This window comes from Sebastes fasciatus, chromosome 3 (assembly GCF_043250625.1).
Source record: "Sebastes fasciatus isolate fSebFas1 chromosome 3, fSebFas1.pri, whole genome shotgun sequence".
Lineage (NCBI taxonomy): Eukaryota > Metazoa > Chordata > Actinopteri > Perciformes > Sebastidae > Sebastes > Sebastes fasciatus.
Window position 1 is genome coordinate 18,712,647 of NC_133797.1, and position 20,190 is coordinate 18,732,836.

The following is a 20,190-nucleotide window of genomic DNA, read 5'->3' on the forward strand; positions in this document are numbered from 1 at the left end:
CTCCAATTCTATGGTAGAGGGGATCACCTACAGTCACACCTGCCACTAGCACTACTTTCATATAACACAATAAATACGTTTCTATGCAAGTTTACAAAAGTTATAGTGTCAAACTCAAACAAGAGTCTACAGCCACGATTGCGGCTCTGTGATGGCTGTATTAAAGCTGAAGTAGGCGAGATTGGAGCAAATATGATTAAAAAAAGTTATTTTTATAAAACGGTTGCTATATCATGGCGGTAGTACATGAAACAGGTAACCTGAAAGAAATCATGTGCCTCTGTGTCCTCCGGTGTCCTCCGGTGCTCCTAACAGCATCTGCAAGATTTCACAGACCGGAGGAAAACAAGCAGTAACAGCTGATCTGCTGTCCAGCTGCCATCTATAAGAGCCTGCTGTCAATCACTCGCGAACTCCGACCAAATGGTCAAACTAGGCAGCGCTGATCAAATATGAATCAATATTATGTTACGTTAATGCTTATTTCTCGTCTCAAATGTTTTCAGAATCATCTTGTAGTGTACTGTTTAGCTGTAAAATGAGAACATTTGTGATGCGGCCGCCATTGTCAAATCTGTTGAAGGAACGCCAAGTTCTGGTCACATGACCGGAGCACAGCCAATAGGAACGCTCTCTCAATGAAATGACCTGTGATTGGTCAAAGTCTCCCGTCACGGGCTGGATTTTCTAAAGCCTGAAAACAGAGCCATGAGGAGGTGCAGAAGTCTAGTTTTCTCTCAGAACACTTGAATTACAATATGCTGAAAGGTTATTATGGAATTTTTGCCCAGTGATGCCAAAAATATACTGCCTACTGCCACTTTAAGGCCTTTGCACGCCGGGGTACATTTTTTTGATTGATTCACACATCAATATGTCATCTAACTGTTGTTACTGTCATGAATACTTTCACACAGAAATCAAATATGACGTGGCGAAAAAGCAAAATTGTTTTACGTAACGAGGTCAGTTTTTCTGAGCTTTCGCACCGCAAATAAAGGCATTATACACTCACCGGCCACTTTATTAGGCACACCTGTTCAATTGCTTGTTAACAGAAATAGCTAATCAGCCAATCACATGGCAGCATCTCAATGCATTTAGGCATCTAGACGTGGTGAAGACGACTTGCTGAAGTTCAAACCGAGCATCAGAATGGGGAAGAAAGGGGATTTAAGTGACTTTGAACGTGGCATGGTTGTTGGTGCCAGACGGGCTGGTCTGAGTATTTCAAAAACTGCTGATCTACTGGGATTTTCACGCACAACCATCTCTAGGGTTTACAGAGAATGGTCCGAAAAAGAGAAAATATCCAGTGAGCGGCAGTTGTGCGGACGGAAATGCCTTGTTGATGTCAGAGGTCAGAGGCGAATGGGCAGAGTGGTTCGAGATGATAGAAAGGCAACAGTAACTCAAATAACCACTCGTTACAACCAAGGTATGCAGAATACCATCTCTGAACGCACAACACGTCGAACCTTGAAGCAGATGGGCTACAGCAGCAGAAGACCACCCGGTACCAGCACCGGCCACTTTATTAGGTACAAGGTGTACCTAATAAAGTGGCCGGTGAGTGTATATTATGACGTCTATACTTATGAAACAACAACACAGAGGCTCAGTAGTCCGAACCAAGACGGTGAACTTCCTGTGCGTTCCAATACCCATACTACCATATTATATTGTATGCCAGAAAAAGATTTAGTATGTATCAATACATAGTATGTCAAATGTAGTATGCCAAAAAATACCAGGATCTATCTACATCGCATTTTGCAGTATGCAAGCCAGCATGCTTTTCTGGCTATTCTGACCCACAATCCTCTGTGCAGTGGATAATATACCAGCAAGGGCAAGCACAAATGTAAGGGCAGCTGCAGTATGTACTAAAAGTTTTTTAAAAAGTATGGGATTTGGAATGTACCCTTTATTACATCGTTCTACCTTGATAAAGACAGCTCATTCCAGGTCCACTCTTTCCGTTCTTACCTTCACAATAAAAGCCCTAGACATATAATATTTGCAAGCGAGTAAATCATATATCATATAAATGCCAACATCAGCATACTAACATGCTCACGATGACAAGGCTAACATGCAGATATTGAGCAGGTATAATGTTTACCATGTTCACCATCTTAGGGACATGTAGCATGCTAACATTTGCTAATTCAAGTGAATACAATTCATTCGGAGAGGAATAATAACATGTGTACCAAATTTCATTGCAATCCATCCAATAGCTGTTGAGGGATTTCACTCAAAGCCACAAATGTGAACCTCATGGTTGTGCGAGAGGAAATGTTTGGCAACAAAGTCATTAGGATTCATCCTCTGAGGACCATGAATGTATGTAACATATTTCATAATAATCCATTGAATTATTATTGAGATATATTGAGATTTCAGTCTGGACCAAAGTGGTGGACCAACAGACAAACAGACCAACATTGGCATCCATAAAAATCTAATCTTTGAAAACAGAATTGTCACAGACAGAGGTTGAATTTCAGATTCAAACATATTTAAAAATCATAGCAACATGACTTTAAAGGAACAGTGTGTAACATCTTGGGGCATCTTTTATCAGAAATGGAATATAATATTCACAACTATGTTTTCATCAGTGTGTAATCACCTGAAACTAAGAATCGTTGTGTTTTTGTTAGCTTATAATGAGCCCTTCATATCAGGGAGTGGGTCCTCTTCACAGAGTCTGCCATGTTTCTACAGTAGCCCAGAATGGACAAACCAAACACTAGTGAGAGCCTTTCACATTTTTACGCTTGTGGAACTGCAGTAACGTGAGCCGCAGAGTGTAAAACCTTGGTACCGCCAACCGCTGTCTAATTTCCGTTGCTCCTAAAGTAGTGTTACTACGGTAAGGATGGACTCTGGGCAACATGAACAGCATTACCATGGTTTTGCACTCGGCAGCGCACATTACCACAGTCTTGGAAAGAGAGTAGTGAGAGGAGGGGTACTCAGTTGGTTGCAATCTGCAACCACACCACTAGAAGCCGCCAAATCCTACATACTGCACCTTTAAAATAGACTGAATCCAATTTTTACAGCTATTTGGAAAAGACTTTCTGTTCTGTTCTGTTCATGTTCACATGAACTGAGTCAAATTATGGCTAAACATTTTTCTTCTCCTGCAGCTCCACAGATGATTTCTCCTGGACCCACAGCTAAGTGTTGGCCCCCTCTAACAACACTCAGAGACAACTTTAGGTGGACTTATGAACTGTGAGGTGTGAGGTAGTGGTTTCTCCCGCTTAGAATGGAAAAAATTGAAAAAGCACAAACAGAGATCTGTCATCAGCCCTGTTGTGTATGCACATGATTACGATGCTGAGTTATGAAGCAAACAATGCAGACAACAGAGTGGACAGAGAGAACAGAGTTCAACAGTCTGGGAAACATTGGAGGCGGCAATGAGAGCTTGCAGAGCTCCAGACTCATGTTGTTGATCCTTATGTGGTCACACGCAAACCTAACCATCTTCCTCTGGGATATCCTCTCTGAGTGCATGAGAATTCCCCCACTGACCCTGCAGAAATAAAAGAACGAAGCAGGTGGTATCTTTTCAGGGTTTTATCTTGTTAAAGTGATAGATTGGGTGTTTTGAAGTGGGTTTGTATGAGGTACTTATCCATAGTAGGTGTATTACTTACAGTAGATGACGGTCGGCGTGCCCCTAGCTTGGAGAAACAGACAGGACTACCGACATCGGAGCAATACAGTGCTGTGAACGGGGCCGGCAAAAAAATACATTTCAACCACCTAAAAGAAAGGCTCACCTAATAAAAAAATCATTATCAGTTTAAGTGTACACTTTAGAATATTTCCACCGCTTTATCTTGCCGTCAGACAGCCCTTTCCTTCTCCTTTCTGACAGGGAACTGAACTGAAAGTGAAACTTTTCCATACCCTCTCTAAAGCCTGTCGACTCAGATGACAAAAACAGTATAGATACGTTTTACTTTCAGTTCAGTTTGGCGTCGGAAAATAGTGTAAATATAGCGTACACTTAAACGGATATACATTTTTTTAGGTGAGCCTTTCTTTCAGGTGGTTAAAATAGTTTTTCTGCTGCCCCTGTCCACAGCACTGTATTGCTTTGCTCCGGTGCCGGTGCTCCTTTCTTGTTTCCCAATGCTGGGGGCGTGCCGACCATCATACTGTAAGTAACACTATGGATAAGTACCTCATACAACTCCACTTCAAAACACCCGAACTATCCCTTTAATGTTTTATTTATAGCAATATTGAGTTACGAGCATGATCCCGATTGAGCCAAATTAAAGCAAAGTGCGCACACCTGCAATGTGATGCAATAATTGTAATAAAACCAAATTAGTGGAGAATGAATAATGTGGAGAGCAAGTATTGCGAGAGAAGACACTTTATAAGGCTGTTTGCTTATTTAATCTTGTGCATGCATGTGTGCGTCTGCTCTGCCTCACTCGGACTCTGTCAGCTCAGTACTGCGGTCTGTCGAGCTGTGATTCTCTCTAATGGTCTATCTCTCCCAGCAGATGTACTCTTCTCTGCTCCACAGCTGCATCCCACATGTTTTCACGCTGTTCGACGACGCAGTTATATTCTTTTTCTCTGCATGGAGCACTAGTGTTGGTGTTGGTAGGAGAGGTGGTGGCAGATTCCCTCTCTGCATATGGTCTTCCCTCCTTTACATCCAGTAATACTGCAGTAGCACTTTGGCTATACTTGGTCCTGAAATGTCTCCAGTTGGGTAATGTAAAGAATGTAGAGGGTGGGGGGTCAGATCTGGCAGGGTCTGCTGCTACGGCTTCATAGCACACACAGTCATTTCCATAATTGCCCACAATCAAACTAACCCCTCCTGGATTCCTCCCGCTCCAGATTCCTTTAGATAAGCTGAGCAGGGGCTCTGCTGAGTGCCGGAGACCCCCAAGTAAGAACAGGTGCCGCTAATGTAACTGATTTCAGATTCTCTGTGTATCAAAAAAAAAAGAGGGGCTGTTGTTTCTCCAGTAATTGCCATGGTCGGACATTCCCTTTCGGATCGCTATCGTGTGACTTTTCTGAAGAGGGGAGATTTGTCCCACATTTGGTTCGGTATTATCAGGAGCCAAATTAAGTGTGTGCAACTGTATGAAGCAACAAAATCGCTGCGCATCAGGTCACATTGTTGCCGATTTTCCACTGCCTAACACATGTAATTCTTCATTCTGCGGCTACCAGAATAAACCTTTTAGACCATATTTAGACACAAAGTCAAACACCCATGACACAGTTTGTGATGTAACATAATATTCTCAATTTTCATAATGTCAGTGTCTTTGCAGAAATCCCCATGCCTCTCTCGAAAAGCTCAGTTATTGGAGAACAGAAAATAAGCTAATTGTTTTTCAAATATTTTAAAGATTTGGCTCTTGGCCATGAAGTCCAATCCAACATATGGATAGCAGTGGAAAATCATGTATTTGGGTTACTGTAAAAGTAAAATTCCTGCTTTCAAATTTTCACATAAGTAGGCTACAAAAATAACATAGGAAGAATTTACCTATCAATCAATCAATCAATCAATCAATCAATCAATCAATCTATGTATCTATCTATCTATCTATCTATCTATCTATCTATCTATCTATCTATCTATCTATCTATCTATCTATTTATCGATCAATCTATCGATCATTCTATCTATCTATCTATCTATCTATCTATCTATCTATCTATCTATCTATCTATCTATCTATCCATCTATCTATCGATCAATTTATCTATCTATCAATCCATCCATCTATCTTTCTATCTATCTATCTATCTATCAATCTATCCATCCATCTATCTATCGATCAATTTATCTATCTATCAATCCATCCATCTATCTTTCTATCTATCTATCTATCTATCTATCAATCTATCCATCCATCTATCTATCGATCAATTTATCTATCTATCAATCCATCCATCTATCTTTCTATCTATCTATCTATCTATCAATCTATCCATCCATCTATCTATGGATCTATCTATATCTATCTATCTATCTATCTATCTATCTATTGGGCAGAGATATCTGGAGGTTGCTAGTCAACTGAACTATTAGGCTATACCAGTTACCAATAAAAAAAAAAATAATACGTTTTTATATTTTTGCACATTATATTTTAGATCACATACATCAGGCAGAAGCAGACTTGGAGTAATAACAGCCTTTACTTTTTCCGGTCTCTGGAGCACCAGCAGTGCGTCTCTCCCACCACCACCACTCTCCTCTCTCCGTCCTCCTCCCTCTCTCTCTCTAACCAGCCAGGTGAATGTTTACCTCTACTCGACGTGGACGCGACTTGTTGGCCACACTGCGCGCCCCCGCGAAGTCCTACGTCACCGCGCTCGCTCCTCTTCTCGCGCGCTGGTTAAAAAGAAGGAGGAAAGAGCACGGGGAAACATGTGAGCGGTCTGAGGACTTTAGTGAGACTGAGACAACTTTTATGTCTTCTATGTGTGTGTTTTTTTCTTCCATGCACAAACCAGCCGTGCTGTGCGTAAAAAGGAATTACATCTAAAAGGGGACGTCACGGCTCTTTTTGCAGGTTTTTTGACTTTTTTTTGTGTTCATCAGGATAAATTGTTTTTATTTTATTTTTATTATAGGCTGAGCAGAATAATTTATTTTTAAACACCTTTCTTTATAGCAGTGAGTGAGACAAATTTAGGACACCTGCTTCTGAGAAATTTGTAATGTTCTTGTAATTCTGCTGCTTTGGAGAAATATAGCCCAAAATAAAAACATATATATCTATATATATATCTAGATATAGATATATATAGGCTATACATTGCAGGCTATAACCTCACTCAAAGTGTTATTGTATTTTCTTTTTTTTTTTTCTTAATTTTTATAATTTTTTAAACATATTATGAAGCATTTGCAATTCGTGCTGGTCCTGGCCATCGCGGTCAGCGTGTGGGAATGTGGAGACGCCAAATTGGGCGAGAGAGGAGAGCTCAGCCCCAGGAGGAGAAGATGTTACGACGGGAGCTTGCCCAAGCGGCTGAAGAAAAGGGAGAGAAAAGTGTTGCTTGACGGCAGCAGCAGCGGCAGCAGCAGCAGCAGCAGCGGAGGAGGAGGAGGAGGAGGAGGAGAAGTTTGCCACCGGTTGTATCCTCGTGTGTCCTGCTGTCCCACCAGGAGAGCCGCCTATCAGATCCTGCACCGCAGGGATGCCAGGGTAGGTTATAATAATGTCCATCCACGCACCACCACGCTGCAAAATTAAGGGATTTTACGCGCCTAAACGCCTCAGGAGATGCATTTACAACCCTTGTGTATTGTCAGGCATCTAAATTAGGGAGGAAATTGCCCAAAGCTATGCTGCCTCTCAGTATACCGCAGTGAAAAAGTCTTATTTAACATAATAATGGCAGGTGACCTCACCATACCTCTGCTGTTATCATGTTTTTAATCGCTATAATCCTTATAAAACCGTCTCATAGCAACTTATTTGTCTCTTTTCTGTAAGGCTTCTTTTTTTTTGCTTTACTTGCTCTGAAAATGAATGCATTTCCATGTTTCCATGATATATTATATTGCATTTACTAGCCCTTGTGTATTGTCTGGCATCTGAATTAGGAGGAAATAGCCCAATGATACGCTGCCTCTCAGTATATCTCAGTGAAAAAGTCTTATTTAACATAATAATGGCAGGTGAACCTCACCATACCTCTGCTGTTATCATGTTTTTAACAGCCTATATCTAATAATATCCTTATAAAACCTTCTCATAGCAACTTATTTTGCAGGTCTCTTTTCTGTAAGGCTTTATCTGTTTCTTTTTTTGCTCTGAAATTGAATGAATTCCCATGTTTTCCATGGTATATATGTATTGTTTATCTGGTGGTGTTGTACACAATCTGGTTGCAGCTGCTCCAATGCGCTTCGGCGTTACCATGGTAATCACTCCCTTACGATTTTACGTTACTTCTCGCCACAGTCAGTTTACAACTGTCAGAAAGGAGAAAACTGTTGAACCGTTTACCGGAAAGGTAGGAGCCCAGTTGAACTTTTTTTTATTTTAATCAACTACTTTTCTTACTTGCAGCTTGGGGAGCTGATAGCGAACTGTTTTGTTTGACAGCCGTGAAGTTCTCAGCGTGTTTCCAGCGCTAACTAACGTACGGGAGTTTGTTAGCCTAGCTAGATAACGTCAACCGCTAAAAGATACGCAGTTTACGTAACACGTCATGACCGTTTTTATGACGTCGTCGACGACTAAAAGTGATAAAATTAAGTGTTAAAATGTGGAGTTTTTAAACAGTTTCCTTGACTGTATATGCGCCAGACTTTGTATCTGATTCCTTTGGATCCTCATTCTCATGTAAACCACTCCTCTCATCACCATCACTCAGTGGCTGGGTGGTATCTTTTACTTTGTGTTGCGACAAAAAGCCATATTGCATCATTTAATGTGCTCAAGTCATGCAAATAAGAGAAGAAGAGGAGGGTAGATGGAGGGACTCGACTTCTCCCCCTCCTCCTCCTCCACTACACCGGCCACACACGGAGCCCCTTTTCTGATTATGGCTAAAAGAATAACAACAACACCATTGTGTTTGTTGGTTTCACTAATGGGAGAGAAGCTGGAGAACATCACTCTCCCCCCCACACCAGTCATCAGCCCTGTCCAAGTGTTAATGCCTTTGAGAGGGTGTGTGTGTGTCCTTCACTATAACTATATCCCCCCTGCCAACCAACTTACACCTATTCCCTTGAGGACAAGTGTTTTTGTTAAAGCTTTGCATTGCCTACATCAGTGCTCTGCTCTCCCCCTCTCTCTCTCTCTCAGTCTCTCTGACCATATGAGGTTTGCAGGGCTTCATTTGATTTATTGCAATTGAAAGACTTGTGAGAGTCAAATTAATGTTTGTTTTCCGTCAATTTCATTGGCAAAAAACATTATGCAGTATACGGCTGGGACGATTCACCCATCTCCTGATTCGATACTACCAAGATACTCGGGTGCTGATTTGATATGTATCGCGATTTTTAAGTATTGTGATTCTACAAGTATTGCAATTCATATTGCAATTTATTGCGTTAACTTTTTTAACACTAGACCATGAGAAAAAGTTGAATCGGACACTTCTAGGGACTTTTACTTTTACTTAATACAGTAATAATGTTTGATTTTTAGCATGTACTGTATGTAGTCAGAGATGTACTGAAGTCAAATATATAAGTCATTGTTAGGTATTATTCATTACATTTTTTCCAGCAACCTAAAAATCAAAGAATAAAGACATTTCCCTCACAAATTAGTAGTATTTTCTTTTTAAATTTATTAGGGACATGTAATGTGTTATACTTCTGGTTAATATAATCTAATCAATCTTATTTCCATTTATGTATTTTGTATATACAGTTCCCTTTTTTAACACCTTACGTGACGTGGTCGCACATGTATACTTCCGCTAACTTCGCCAAGTCCATCGCTAGCTCTCCCATTAGCTCCGTTCTCTTTATACATCCATGGTCTGCTCCATCGTGGCCGTTTGAATGTATTCAACATAAATGTCAGTATATAGGTGCGTTACAGTTGTAGCGTCATTCAATTTGACCACAGAGACACGAGTGACAGCTGGCTTGACCGCATGTTACCACAGTGTGATAGCGTTTTACTATCCATGACAGAGTTAGCATGCAGCTTTTGCCATAATGTCTAGTTTTTCTTTTCCTGGCAATGTGTTTTCATATTTTACTGATGTGTAGTGTTTATCACGTTGGATTTGAAATTTGAGGGTACAGGTCGTGTCCTCGAGGACCCTCCGCCGTTTCTACTTTTTCGTCTTGGCTCGCGGGAGCCAGCAGGTTTGTTTTGGTTGAAGGATACGGAACGGATATGACGTCACGCTACTCAGACTACAACAATCAAAACGGTGAATGGAATGAAGCAAATATATCGATTCTGGCATTAAAAAATCAATTTCAAAATCGTAAAAAAAAAGAAAATTGCGATATATAGGTGAATCGATTTTTTTCTTACCCCTATTATGCAGATGCTTTCCTAGAAAGAAGTAATCCGGTAACAGCTGTTCTCCCACATGAAGTTATGAATTGCAGCTTGGTGTGATGCCACCTCTAGAAAATGTAAACATCTGAAATAGCGTAATGTCAATTTTATTTTCCTACGCTATTATTGCTCCATGTTTGTTTGATTATGGCTCTGTCCTTGACCCGCTTTAGCGTGTCCTCAGCAAAAGTGCAACAGCTGAGCCTCATTGCACATTTTCTCCCTGCTTTTGAGGAACGCACTCGCTGAGATTCAGCAAAAGACAACAAACAAAGGTCCACTTGTTCTGGTTTGGATGATGGCAACATTGGAGCCCATCCCAGCAACATATGGACACAGGGCATGGCTGAGAGCACACAAATGCTACTCTCCGTGGACCTTGTGCCAGCCCATGGCACACAGAATCAATGGGCAATTTAGAGCAGGAGGGCAGGCATGCCTACAACACTGCATGGCATGAGTTTTGAGGGCACTGAGACAGAGGAACGCACCACACATACAGGGTCATAGCCAGCCTGGAGCTCCCTTTTTGAGGAAAACATCAACAATTACATACAATATAGAACAAAAGTGGGATTTAGAGTTTAACTATGGAACCTCAAATAGGCTAAAATTTCTTTACCCTCCTCAATTTGTCCATTATACTGCCTTTTGTAATGAGAGATTTTCTGTATATGTTATTTTTCAGGTAGACATTCAAGGTTTTGCCAGATGTTCTGCCACCTGTTGCGTAAACACGGCTCTAAATAACTTCTAAACAGAAAATCTTTTCCCCAGTTGCAGTTTGTTCTGCAGTCAGAGTGAAGTACAAGGCGTCCATATGTTGGCCTTGGGTCCGCTGCTCTAATTGACTTCGACAGACTGCTAATTTGTTGATACCAGAGTGGGAATGATGTGCCTGTCTATCTCTAAATTGGTGTTTACACATGGACCTCACACAGAGCAAAGCACTACCAGCCTGCCTGCCTGGCTGCCCATGCAGTGCTGCTCTTGACCTAAAACAGATTACATTGTGTTTTATTACAGCTAATTTGTTATGTAAATAATCCTGCTAATTTCTTTTGGATTAACTCTTTGTGTACTTTTGCGTAATGACCCCGAGTCATGCTTTGAGGCTCTTATTTGGCTTCATTCATTTCATGCGCCGGGATCTGTCAGACATGGGAATTGTAATTTGACTTTAACTGTTTATGAACTTGGGTAAGTAGGCAGTGAATGAGATGATTTCTTTGTTTATTTCCCCAAACAGACAGGGTGTTCCAACCTCAATGTTTAACAAATTGGTATAAAGGATATAGAATTGGATATTACAGAAAATGTTGTTAGGATAGGATGGAAATGTGAAAACTAAAATACTTCAGGGCTTTGTTATGATTCAGTTTGTGTACACGAGATTGTAAAAGCTCTACAGAAATGTTTCAGTGGGAAAATGAGGAAAGATGCTATACCAGCACTACCAGTGGAAATTTGGAGTGTCTTTGCAGTGTGAATGGTGTGAACATTCATGCAGATCGTAGTGCTGCAGACTTTCACACTATGCAAGTGACTGTCTGTCTCCCAACTCATTCTTCATTCAACAGATGATGCCAGGAAAAAAACTAAAGTTGCCGTGCAAACAATACCAACCCCAACAATAACTAACCACATGACAAATCTGAAGATCATGTCGAATATAAACAGACTACATGATGACATTGATGTTTGACATTGATGTTTAACATGTGATGTGGCATGTGGAGTAATGGGTTTATTACATCTAGTGTTGCTTTTCACCTTGTTGCCAGTAAGAGAGTATCTCACTTTGCATGTGTCATATGGGAGAACGATGTTAACATACATCTGAATGTGTTGTTGTAACTTTAGAGTATTTATGTTAAGTAGAGATAATTTCTGTGCGGTAACTGGGGTGAGATTTGCTAATTTAGGGTTGTTAAATGGGAAAGTCTGGTGAGGGCTGGAAAGTGCTTAGGCATCTCTGTGTTTTATTGTAGGAAATATCTAAATATTTAATCAAAACCATAAATTTTACACATTATATGGGCTTATATACACATTGAAAAGGTTAGGTGTAATCTTTTAATCGCTAATATTTGCCTTTTAAAATGTAATTTGTATAGTTATAGTCCTTGAAAGCCTCAAACAGTGTCTTAAGTCGTCAGGAATTTATGTTAATGAAGATTTGAGAACGTGCCCCACAAATCCAAACAAAAGAAGTAAAAGTTAACAGCCCACCGTTTTAATCAGGCATTGGTCCTTGTTGCGTGTGGTCTCCAGATTTTCTCCACCAACAACACCGAATGTGGACGTCTCCTGGAGGAGATCAAGTGTGCTCGCTGCTCCCCCAATGCCCAGGTGTTGTTCCACTCCTTGGACATGGATAAGATGCCACACAGGGAGCCAGACCTGCCGCGGCTCTGCCAGGACTTCTGCCGCGAGTTCTACTACACCTGCAGGGGGCACATACCAGGTAATTATACAGATAGTAATGACCATGGATGTGACTTGAATTATAGCCCCTGTGTGGTTACCTGGTGATACGCAAGCAAACATATCCACATTGAATAGAGTAAGAAGTGAAACCAGACATACGTTATACTTGCTCATTTCAGCCTCTCATACATTTGAAATGAAACTGACACCTCTGATTGTGATGAATTAAATTTCACAGCAGGCCCCATTTCTCATTGAGACTCAGCCCTGCACATGTAGAACTGGCAGATTTTTGGACTTATGCAAGAAGTGGTGCGTCAGTAGTCTGGTCTGTGAATATTTATTTATCCAGCTCTTACCTCATCTGACCTCACCTCCATTTGTTGCTGAGCTTGTCTCATCCGTTTGCTTGCTTGCTGCCGCGCTCCTCGCTTTACTGTTGCACTTTAATGCATCAGTAAAATGACTCGCCACACACTGCCTATATAGACACAACACTAGTTTGCTGATTAGTCTGCAGTCTGATATAGCACATTTGGTCTAGCAAACGGCAGAGCAATATTTTAGCTTTTTTTTAGGACGCAGTATTCAGTCTCGCTGTATTTATGGCACCAGGTGCAGAAGGTTTTGTTCTTTTGTCTCTGTTAGGTTTGTTCGGATCATGCAAGTTTATTTTAATCAGCATGAATTTGCAAACATTTGACTTTTTTTTTGAAGACCTTGAGTGTTGTAACAATACACAAATTTGAGGCATTTCCTGACATGTGAATGGAAAATATTAGATTTTGCAAAGGTGGGTGTGAAAACATGCACTAACAAAAGCCGGCCCAGCCTGACCAGTGTACCAGAAAACTGGACTGGAGCAAAAATGAACTATTTTATGACCAGTTCCTGGATACTGCTCACCGGACTCAACTCCTGGGGTTGACTCTGTATTCGGGATGCATAAGCACCCTAGCTGTGGTCTAGACATGACTGCCCGGCACCTTGCCTTCCTCAGACATAAACTGTCACTTAAAAACCAACGCCTCATGCTCTGCCACCAGTATGTTTTCATTTGAGTAGCAAGTTCATATGAAGCTAAACATAGTTGAAGTGTTGCTTTACTGGCCCCTCTGACTATTAGCTCTACTATGAGATGGCAGAATCCACAGAACAGGGAAAAAAACTCATTGATGCAACAGTTTTCCTTGTGGATATGGTCCTGCTAAATGATAGGAACCCCTCTTTGCCCTTTGAAAGCATTTAGTCTTCAGAATTTCCTTTGAAGGGATGCAAGATCACAGGTACCTGTGCCTTCATAGTGCATACCAAACATGATCAAACACTTTCTGACTGTCTTTTCTAACTCCAGCCAAGTCTTCTTCCAATCTCTGTCGTCACAAACTGATTAGATCTGCTCTGAGATTTGCAAACAGAGAACAGTTTCAAACACACTTGTCTGCAACCCACCCACATGGTGTGCTGCAAGTCAAATATCAAACACGTACATTCCGTCCGGGTCCATCCGAGTCTGCATCTAATGGCCTGCTCGCATATCTTGTACAGCACTTGAACTGCACTTGAGGTTAGCGAGAGGGACTCCACAGAGCATAGACAGAGGGAAGAAGAAGAAGAAGACTTGTCTGGAGTTACATTACTCGCTCATGAGCTGACAGACATATGGGCTCAGAGAGTCAAACCAAAAAAGCTTAAGAGAGGAATCCAGAGAGGAGTCCCCCCTCCCTGTGTTCACCGTCGTGCTCCTCCCAGCTCAACCCCCCCCCTCCCCCCAACCCTCCACAGATCAGCATATGTGGTGACGAATGACACATTTATTTTTCTACAAAGGTTGTGTGTATGTAAAACTGCTGAAGTGCATCAAGATGTCAAGTACTTTGGGTGGGCCACCCAGGTTGCCTTGGAAGATAACCAGATGGAAGTATAACTTTAGCGCTGGGGAGCCGGGAATATGGACAGAGTTCTGTCTCTTTCTCTCTCTCTCTCTCTTTATCCCCTTCTTTGCTCTCTCTCTTTCTCTCCTGTCTTTTTTTCTTTTGTGTGCTCTTCCTCATCTCTTATACGTGGTTCATACTTCTGGGCACACAGTACAATAAAGGTGGAACATACATAAATACAATAAACTTTAAAAATGCACACTTTGCTGAACACAAATACATTAATTAGATTGAATCCTATTGCACAGAGAAATCTCTTCCATAGAGTTTAATGGTTTATTTGCATAAACGGTAACAACTGTGTTGGTATTTGTGAATATTTAATACAGATATTTTTTTTATTTATGGCCCTGAATCTTATCATGTGAGGCAGTATCAGTGAACATAAACACAGACATGAACAGATAATATTATGTCTTTAACTTCTGCTAATTCAAAATCGCTGGTCAAAGGTATTAAAATGAAACAGTAGCCTTTACTGCATCCATAACTGTCGTTCTGCTCCAATGAAACTTCCTACCAGCCCTTGATTAGGCCATGTACTTAGCCCCCATTTCTCCATAAAGACATTTACTGCCTTGACTTTCACTTCTGCCTGGAGGCCTCCCACCTTCCCCGTACTCTTCTTCTCACATATCTTCCTCCCCTCTTCACTCATCCCCCCCACCCCACCCTGCACCCGAGGTCCCCAACCAGCATGGTTAAGATAACTGCAGACACAAGTGAGTGGGTGGTATAGCCAGAGCTATGTGTGTTTCTGTGTGTGTTTGATCTTCATGTTGTGTTTAGATGTTTGAAGGGATATCCTATCACCTCCAGTATTTGGTGCGGTCAGCGCTTGTGGTCGGTGTGTGGCAGGAGAGGGAGATGAAAGGAGGGACAGGGAGAGTCCTGTTTGTGTTTTTATCACTGGTGTATTTGCTCTCCTCTGTCCTCTGAGGGATTGACTAAAGGAAACAATATTGGCAAGATTGTTTTTAGGTCACAAAGGGCCTCTGAGACCCACTGCACACTTTGCTTTTTGCCAGGAATAGTGTTGTGACTGCACAGGCTGGAGGCGTAGCTGCGTGTGACTGCCATGTTTAGGCAGATCACTCTTTGCTCTGGCACTGAAACATTTTAGGTAAACCAGCAGGCCAAGGGGAAATAAGGAATGATGTGATGGCAGTTTTACATTGAATTCACATGCTAAATTAGTAGAACACAATCAGTAAGTCAAGTGAATTTTATTTATATCAAAGGGCTTCACAATCTGTACAGCATATGACACCTTCCATCCTTAGACCACCCCTCAATTCGGATAGGGGATAACTCACCCCAAAAAACGCTTTAATGAAAGTTGCTGGGACGCATCTCAGGAAGCATTTGGGAACATCATGTCTTCATCTGGCAATGCAAGCAAAGAATATCCCTCACCCTGAAAACATTTTTTGTTTATTCGGAATTACATGCCATATTTAACGAGTTGATTATTTCATTTTGCATGCTGTGCCCATGTGTTGCTCAGTAATGCAAAACATACAGACCTGTTTTGAAGGAAAGAACAAGTGGTCGGGACTTATTCATTGAGGAACGTTTACATGTAGGGATGCCTAAGAAAAAAAACGTTTTTTCTTAAAATGAATTGAGTGGAAACACAGTTTTGCACAGGGAAAACCATCATCCACCATCACCATAATAACTACTCTGAAGTGACCTTTTGACATGCAGATTTTGACAGGCGATAGTAAGAGCTTTGACACGGTGAGCCCCTCAACTTGTGTGTGCAGCGAGATTTTGCCAATTTAAATGTCCTACAAATGTCCTTATAAAGTGAACTGTTATGACATAGTATGACAACAAATTTCACATCCTGTGATCTCTTCAAGTAAATATGAGAGTCTTGGTCTTTCTGCGTCAGTGTTTTCAATTTGGTTCTATTGTCCTGATATGCAATGTAGTTTCGTTTTTTTGACAGTTTTATCTGGTTTGTCTGTGTGAGCAAAGTCTCTAGACCAGCTGGATGACGGCAATATGACTTTACTCCTTGAAAGGTCAGGGCTTTGTCACTCAGATTAGAGACTGCAGATGGAAATCCCAGTATACCTGCTGCCTTCAGATGGCTGTAGAGAGAGGTATACTTACACTTATACTGCACACGAGTTGTTACACTGAAGAGATGCTGGTAGGAATCAGACACAATGATGAACTGGATTTTGCTGTGCATTTAAATGTGTTTTCTGGTTTAAGAATGTATAATGAAAGTAAAATATACAAACAAAGCATTACTGTGTTGCTGGATGGACTTCGAAGAAAGCCAGTCTCAGGGTTCTTTCATAGGAATCCATTAGGACTAGTGCAAAAGCATCATTACATGAATCAAAAATAACAGAGTAGACTTAAAATGAGAATGCAATCTTTTTGCTCTCTGGAGGAGGCATAGTTCACAGAAAGGCCCTGTCTAATCTGTGATCCATTTGGTTTGGCCCAGTTTCTTTTCACTTGCTCATTTCAGCCCAGTCTAGCCAGGATTTGGTTTGGCTCATCAAGCATAACTCCAACCCTCCCCAACACACAAGCACATCACATCCTTTCTCTCTTCCTCTGTCTCTTTCTTACACTTTTGTCCTCACTTGCACATACTCAGGCATGCACACAGTTACAGTACAGCCACGTGCAACCACAGAAATGTGCACACACAGAGCTAAAGTACCATAAAAACAATGTTAGAAGAATATATTTCTTGATTTAGGTGTCTACATAAGCCCAGTGTATGCAGTCATTTAACCATGCAGTATCTACAGTAAACGTAAGAGCCTCTGTCTTTGTATCTGTTGTGTTTGCTAGAACTGTTCCAGGCCGATGTGGATGAGTTCTGCCAATACTATGGGAGGAGAGATGCCAGTCTGTGCTTTCCAGATTTTCAACGAAAGCAACCACAAGGGCAAGATTCCAACTACTTGGGAGATGAGAAAATAGAAGATATCAGCAGGTATTGTAGTCTGGCTTTTACCATGTTTTATTACATTTGAGCATTGAGTTACACACTATGGAAGATGTACATATTATTTTGAATGAGCTTTGGTTAGTTTTTAAATGTGTTTCAGCAAAGTGAACTTTCAGACTCCATTAGCACTATGAGTTCAGATTCATGACTTTCAGTTGTGATTTTTATGTTTTTATAGAAACAGGTGTAGCCTTGGTCACATGTTCTGGGTTCACTGGTCCATTTTGACATGGTCCATACTCTCAGACAGAAATGCTATGCCATCTCCTCTCTAATCCTAAAGTTTGTCCAGACTGCATTTGCTCAGCTTTGCTCACATAATGAAAATGCTTATCCTGCGTCATTCTAGTTGCCTCCCTCGCTGCAAAGGTCTGTACATCACAGAGGGCTTTGCCCTTTTGTCCATGGAGGGATGCCTTTCATCTCTGTTCTCCCCGAGGCCAGAGGGCCAAGCAGCATGTGCACCTGAATAGCAGCAACAAATGTTCAGTCAAATAACTTCCAAAAGTGAGAGAGAGTCAGGGGCTCATTTGTCACTTCTGCGCCTTATCCTCTGAGAGGTCTACTCAGGTGAATGAGTAGCACTTTCTTACAGTAGAGGCTGGGATAAAGTGCCAAAATTAAGTCACAGTTAGGGGCTGACATTATGGGAATTAAGACACAAAGTGCTCATGTGGTCCTCGTGCAATCCACAGAGGAAGTGGTGGTGCACTTTTCGGTATTTTCATATCTGGTTACCACCCAAGCACATTTAAAACAGGATAGGACAAGAAAAAATCCACCATTATGCATTACCAGCTGGTGTGTTAGTTGGTTTATTGGCTTGTATCAGTTGTGGCCATCACAGCACCTTTTCTTATACCCCTTTAAATCTGTGCTGACTCCACCAAAGTGGCCATGTTCACAGGTGGGAAAGCCACAATGGTTCTTGGCCCTGTCTCTACAGTTTGGTCAGGTACCTGCACAGTGGAGGATGGACATGGGAGGATTAGTTAGAACCTCCTGCGCTATTTTTGCTAGATCCTTGTAAAAGACAGAGATGAAGCATGCAGCTGAAGCCCTGGTAAGCTGCAGTTTTTTAATTAAGATGGAAAGATGGAGGGAGAGGATTGGTGGGAAAAGTGTTCAGTGACGTATGGAGGAGAAAGAAATTTTAGTTGTATTATAATAGACACGATGATAAACCAGACTTTTGCCACACATTTAAATGTGTCTACTGGTTAAGAATGTTCCCACCTTGGCAAAAGGCAAGTCATGAAATTAGTAAACCAGCAAGCCTTACTGAGCCTCAGCAAAATGCAACATCCCACTTCCAAACCAAGGAATAAAAATGAAAGAGCATCCCTGCTAGTTTTGTCAGTTAAGACGAATCTCAAGTACTTGCAGTCCTTGACAGCAAAGTGAGGTATTTAATTCAGAAAGTCATTGTGAATGTCATAAAAAATATTTGAGGTTAAACTGTTATGTCTTATTGTTGACTATTTTCCAATACTACTACTTCAAATTCTGTCATGCCCCTTCAACCTTATAACTGGATTATTCACCGCCACCATCGGTCTCTGACCTTTTGTCTCCCTTGTTACCCAGGAAACACAAACACAACTGCTACTGTGCCCAGGAGGTGTTGAGTGGTCTGAGGCAGCCGGTGGCCGTGGTGCACTGTGGGGATGGATCCCAGCGGCTCTTTGTCCTGGAGAGGGAGGGAATTGTCAGGATACTCAACCATGACCTCGATCTAATCAAGGAGCCCTTCCTGGACATCCACAAGCTGGTGCAGAACGGCCTGAAGGTAGGAATGAGCCTGCCGTCATAGTGTTGACAGGGTTGGAGGAATTCTAGAGGTAGTATGATGATATGGATGTAATTTAAGCACAGATGTAAACAGCAAAAAACTTGGCTGATGGAGTATGCGATGTTGTCTACTACATTGCTAAAGTAAAGGAATAATGTGCTAGAGCCTTAACACAATTCTTTACAACACAAGTGTTTGCACCTATGTAAACGTGTGAGGAACATCTCCAGCCAAGACAAATCCCTTTAAAGTGGTGCCTGCTCACTATTAGTATTCAATTATATAATTACACCAAACAAGCAGTCATTCATCAAATGTGATCGTGGCTAATCATCACGCTATTATCTGCAAATTAACTGTACATACAGCGCACATTGTGCTCACTGCTAATTTTCTGCTAATTCTCACAAGATGGTTTAATGGCTTTCTTAATCTCTCCCATATTGTTCCTATAAGGGTTCTAATATCCCACATTGTTACCCAATACTTCATATAGCACCTAACTCAATATCCCATATGATGACTGGTTTGAATTGTAACCTTGTCTACTACACTCTTCATTCAGTTCAACAAAGACACTTTATCGAATGTCTATGATGTAATTTTGCTTTCTCCGGCTCTCTTAGTGTAAAATAATGAGAGGTTAGTGATATAGAGCTGAAAAAAGACTGATATGTCTGTATTTCTGTCAGGAATTAACACCTATGTAGCATTTACATTGTCTGCTTGACCCGCTACCATCATGAAAGTCTGCCTGCCAGAAGAGGGGAGATGATAGGGGTGTCAAGGGGCAAGTAAACATATGTTCTACTTCTGTTTGGCTTTGCACCCTCTCTGAGAAAAACAAACACAGGCAAGACTGTAAAAAGGAAATACAATTACATGAACTATCTTTTCTCATTTATGCAAAACATTTTTACAAAAGCACATCCAGACGATAAATTCTAGATGCTGGACAGAAGAACATATGAAAGATGGAAA

The 20,190-nt window shown here is 41.2% G+C and overlaps 1 protein-coding gene across 2 annotated transcripts in view; it reads left to right on the forward strand.

The window, feature by feature from the left end:
• The first annotated feature begins 6,595 nt into the window (after nucleotides 1-6,595).
• Nucleotides 6,596-20,190, forward strand: part of hhip (hedgehog interacting protein) — a 41,481-nt gene continuing 27,886 nt past the window's right edge. The window contains exons 1-4 of one of the 2 annotated variants that reach the window (XM_074629403.1): nucleotides 6,596-7,226; nucleotides 12,339-12,531; nucleotides 17,258-17,402; nucleotides 19,005-19,206. In XM_074629403.1, the coding sequence (XP_074485504.1) occupies nucleotides 6,915-7,226; nucleotides 12,339-12,531; nucleotides 17,258-17,402; nucleotides 19,005-19,206 (852 nt within the window). In that variant the 5' untranslated portion in view covers nucleotides 6,596-6,914. Of the gene's footprint in view, nucleotides 7,227-7,929; nucleotides 8,041-12,338; nucleotides 12,532-17,257; nucleotides 17,403-19,004; nucleotides 19,207-20,190 lie in introns of those variants that run through there. The other variant, XM_074629404.1, reaches the window with a different exon arrangement.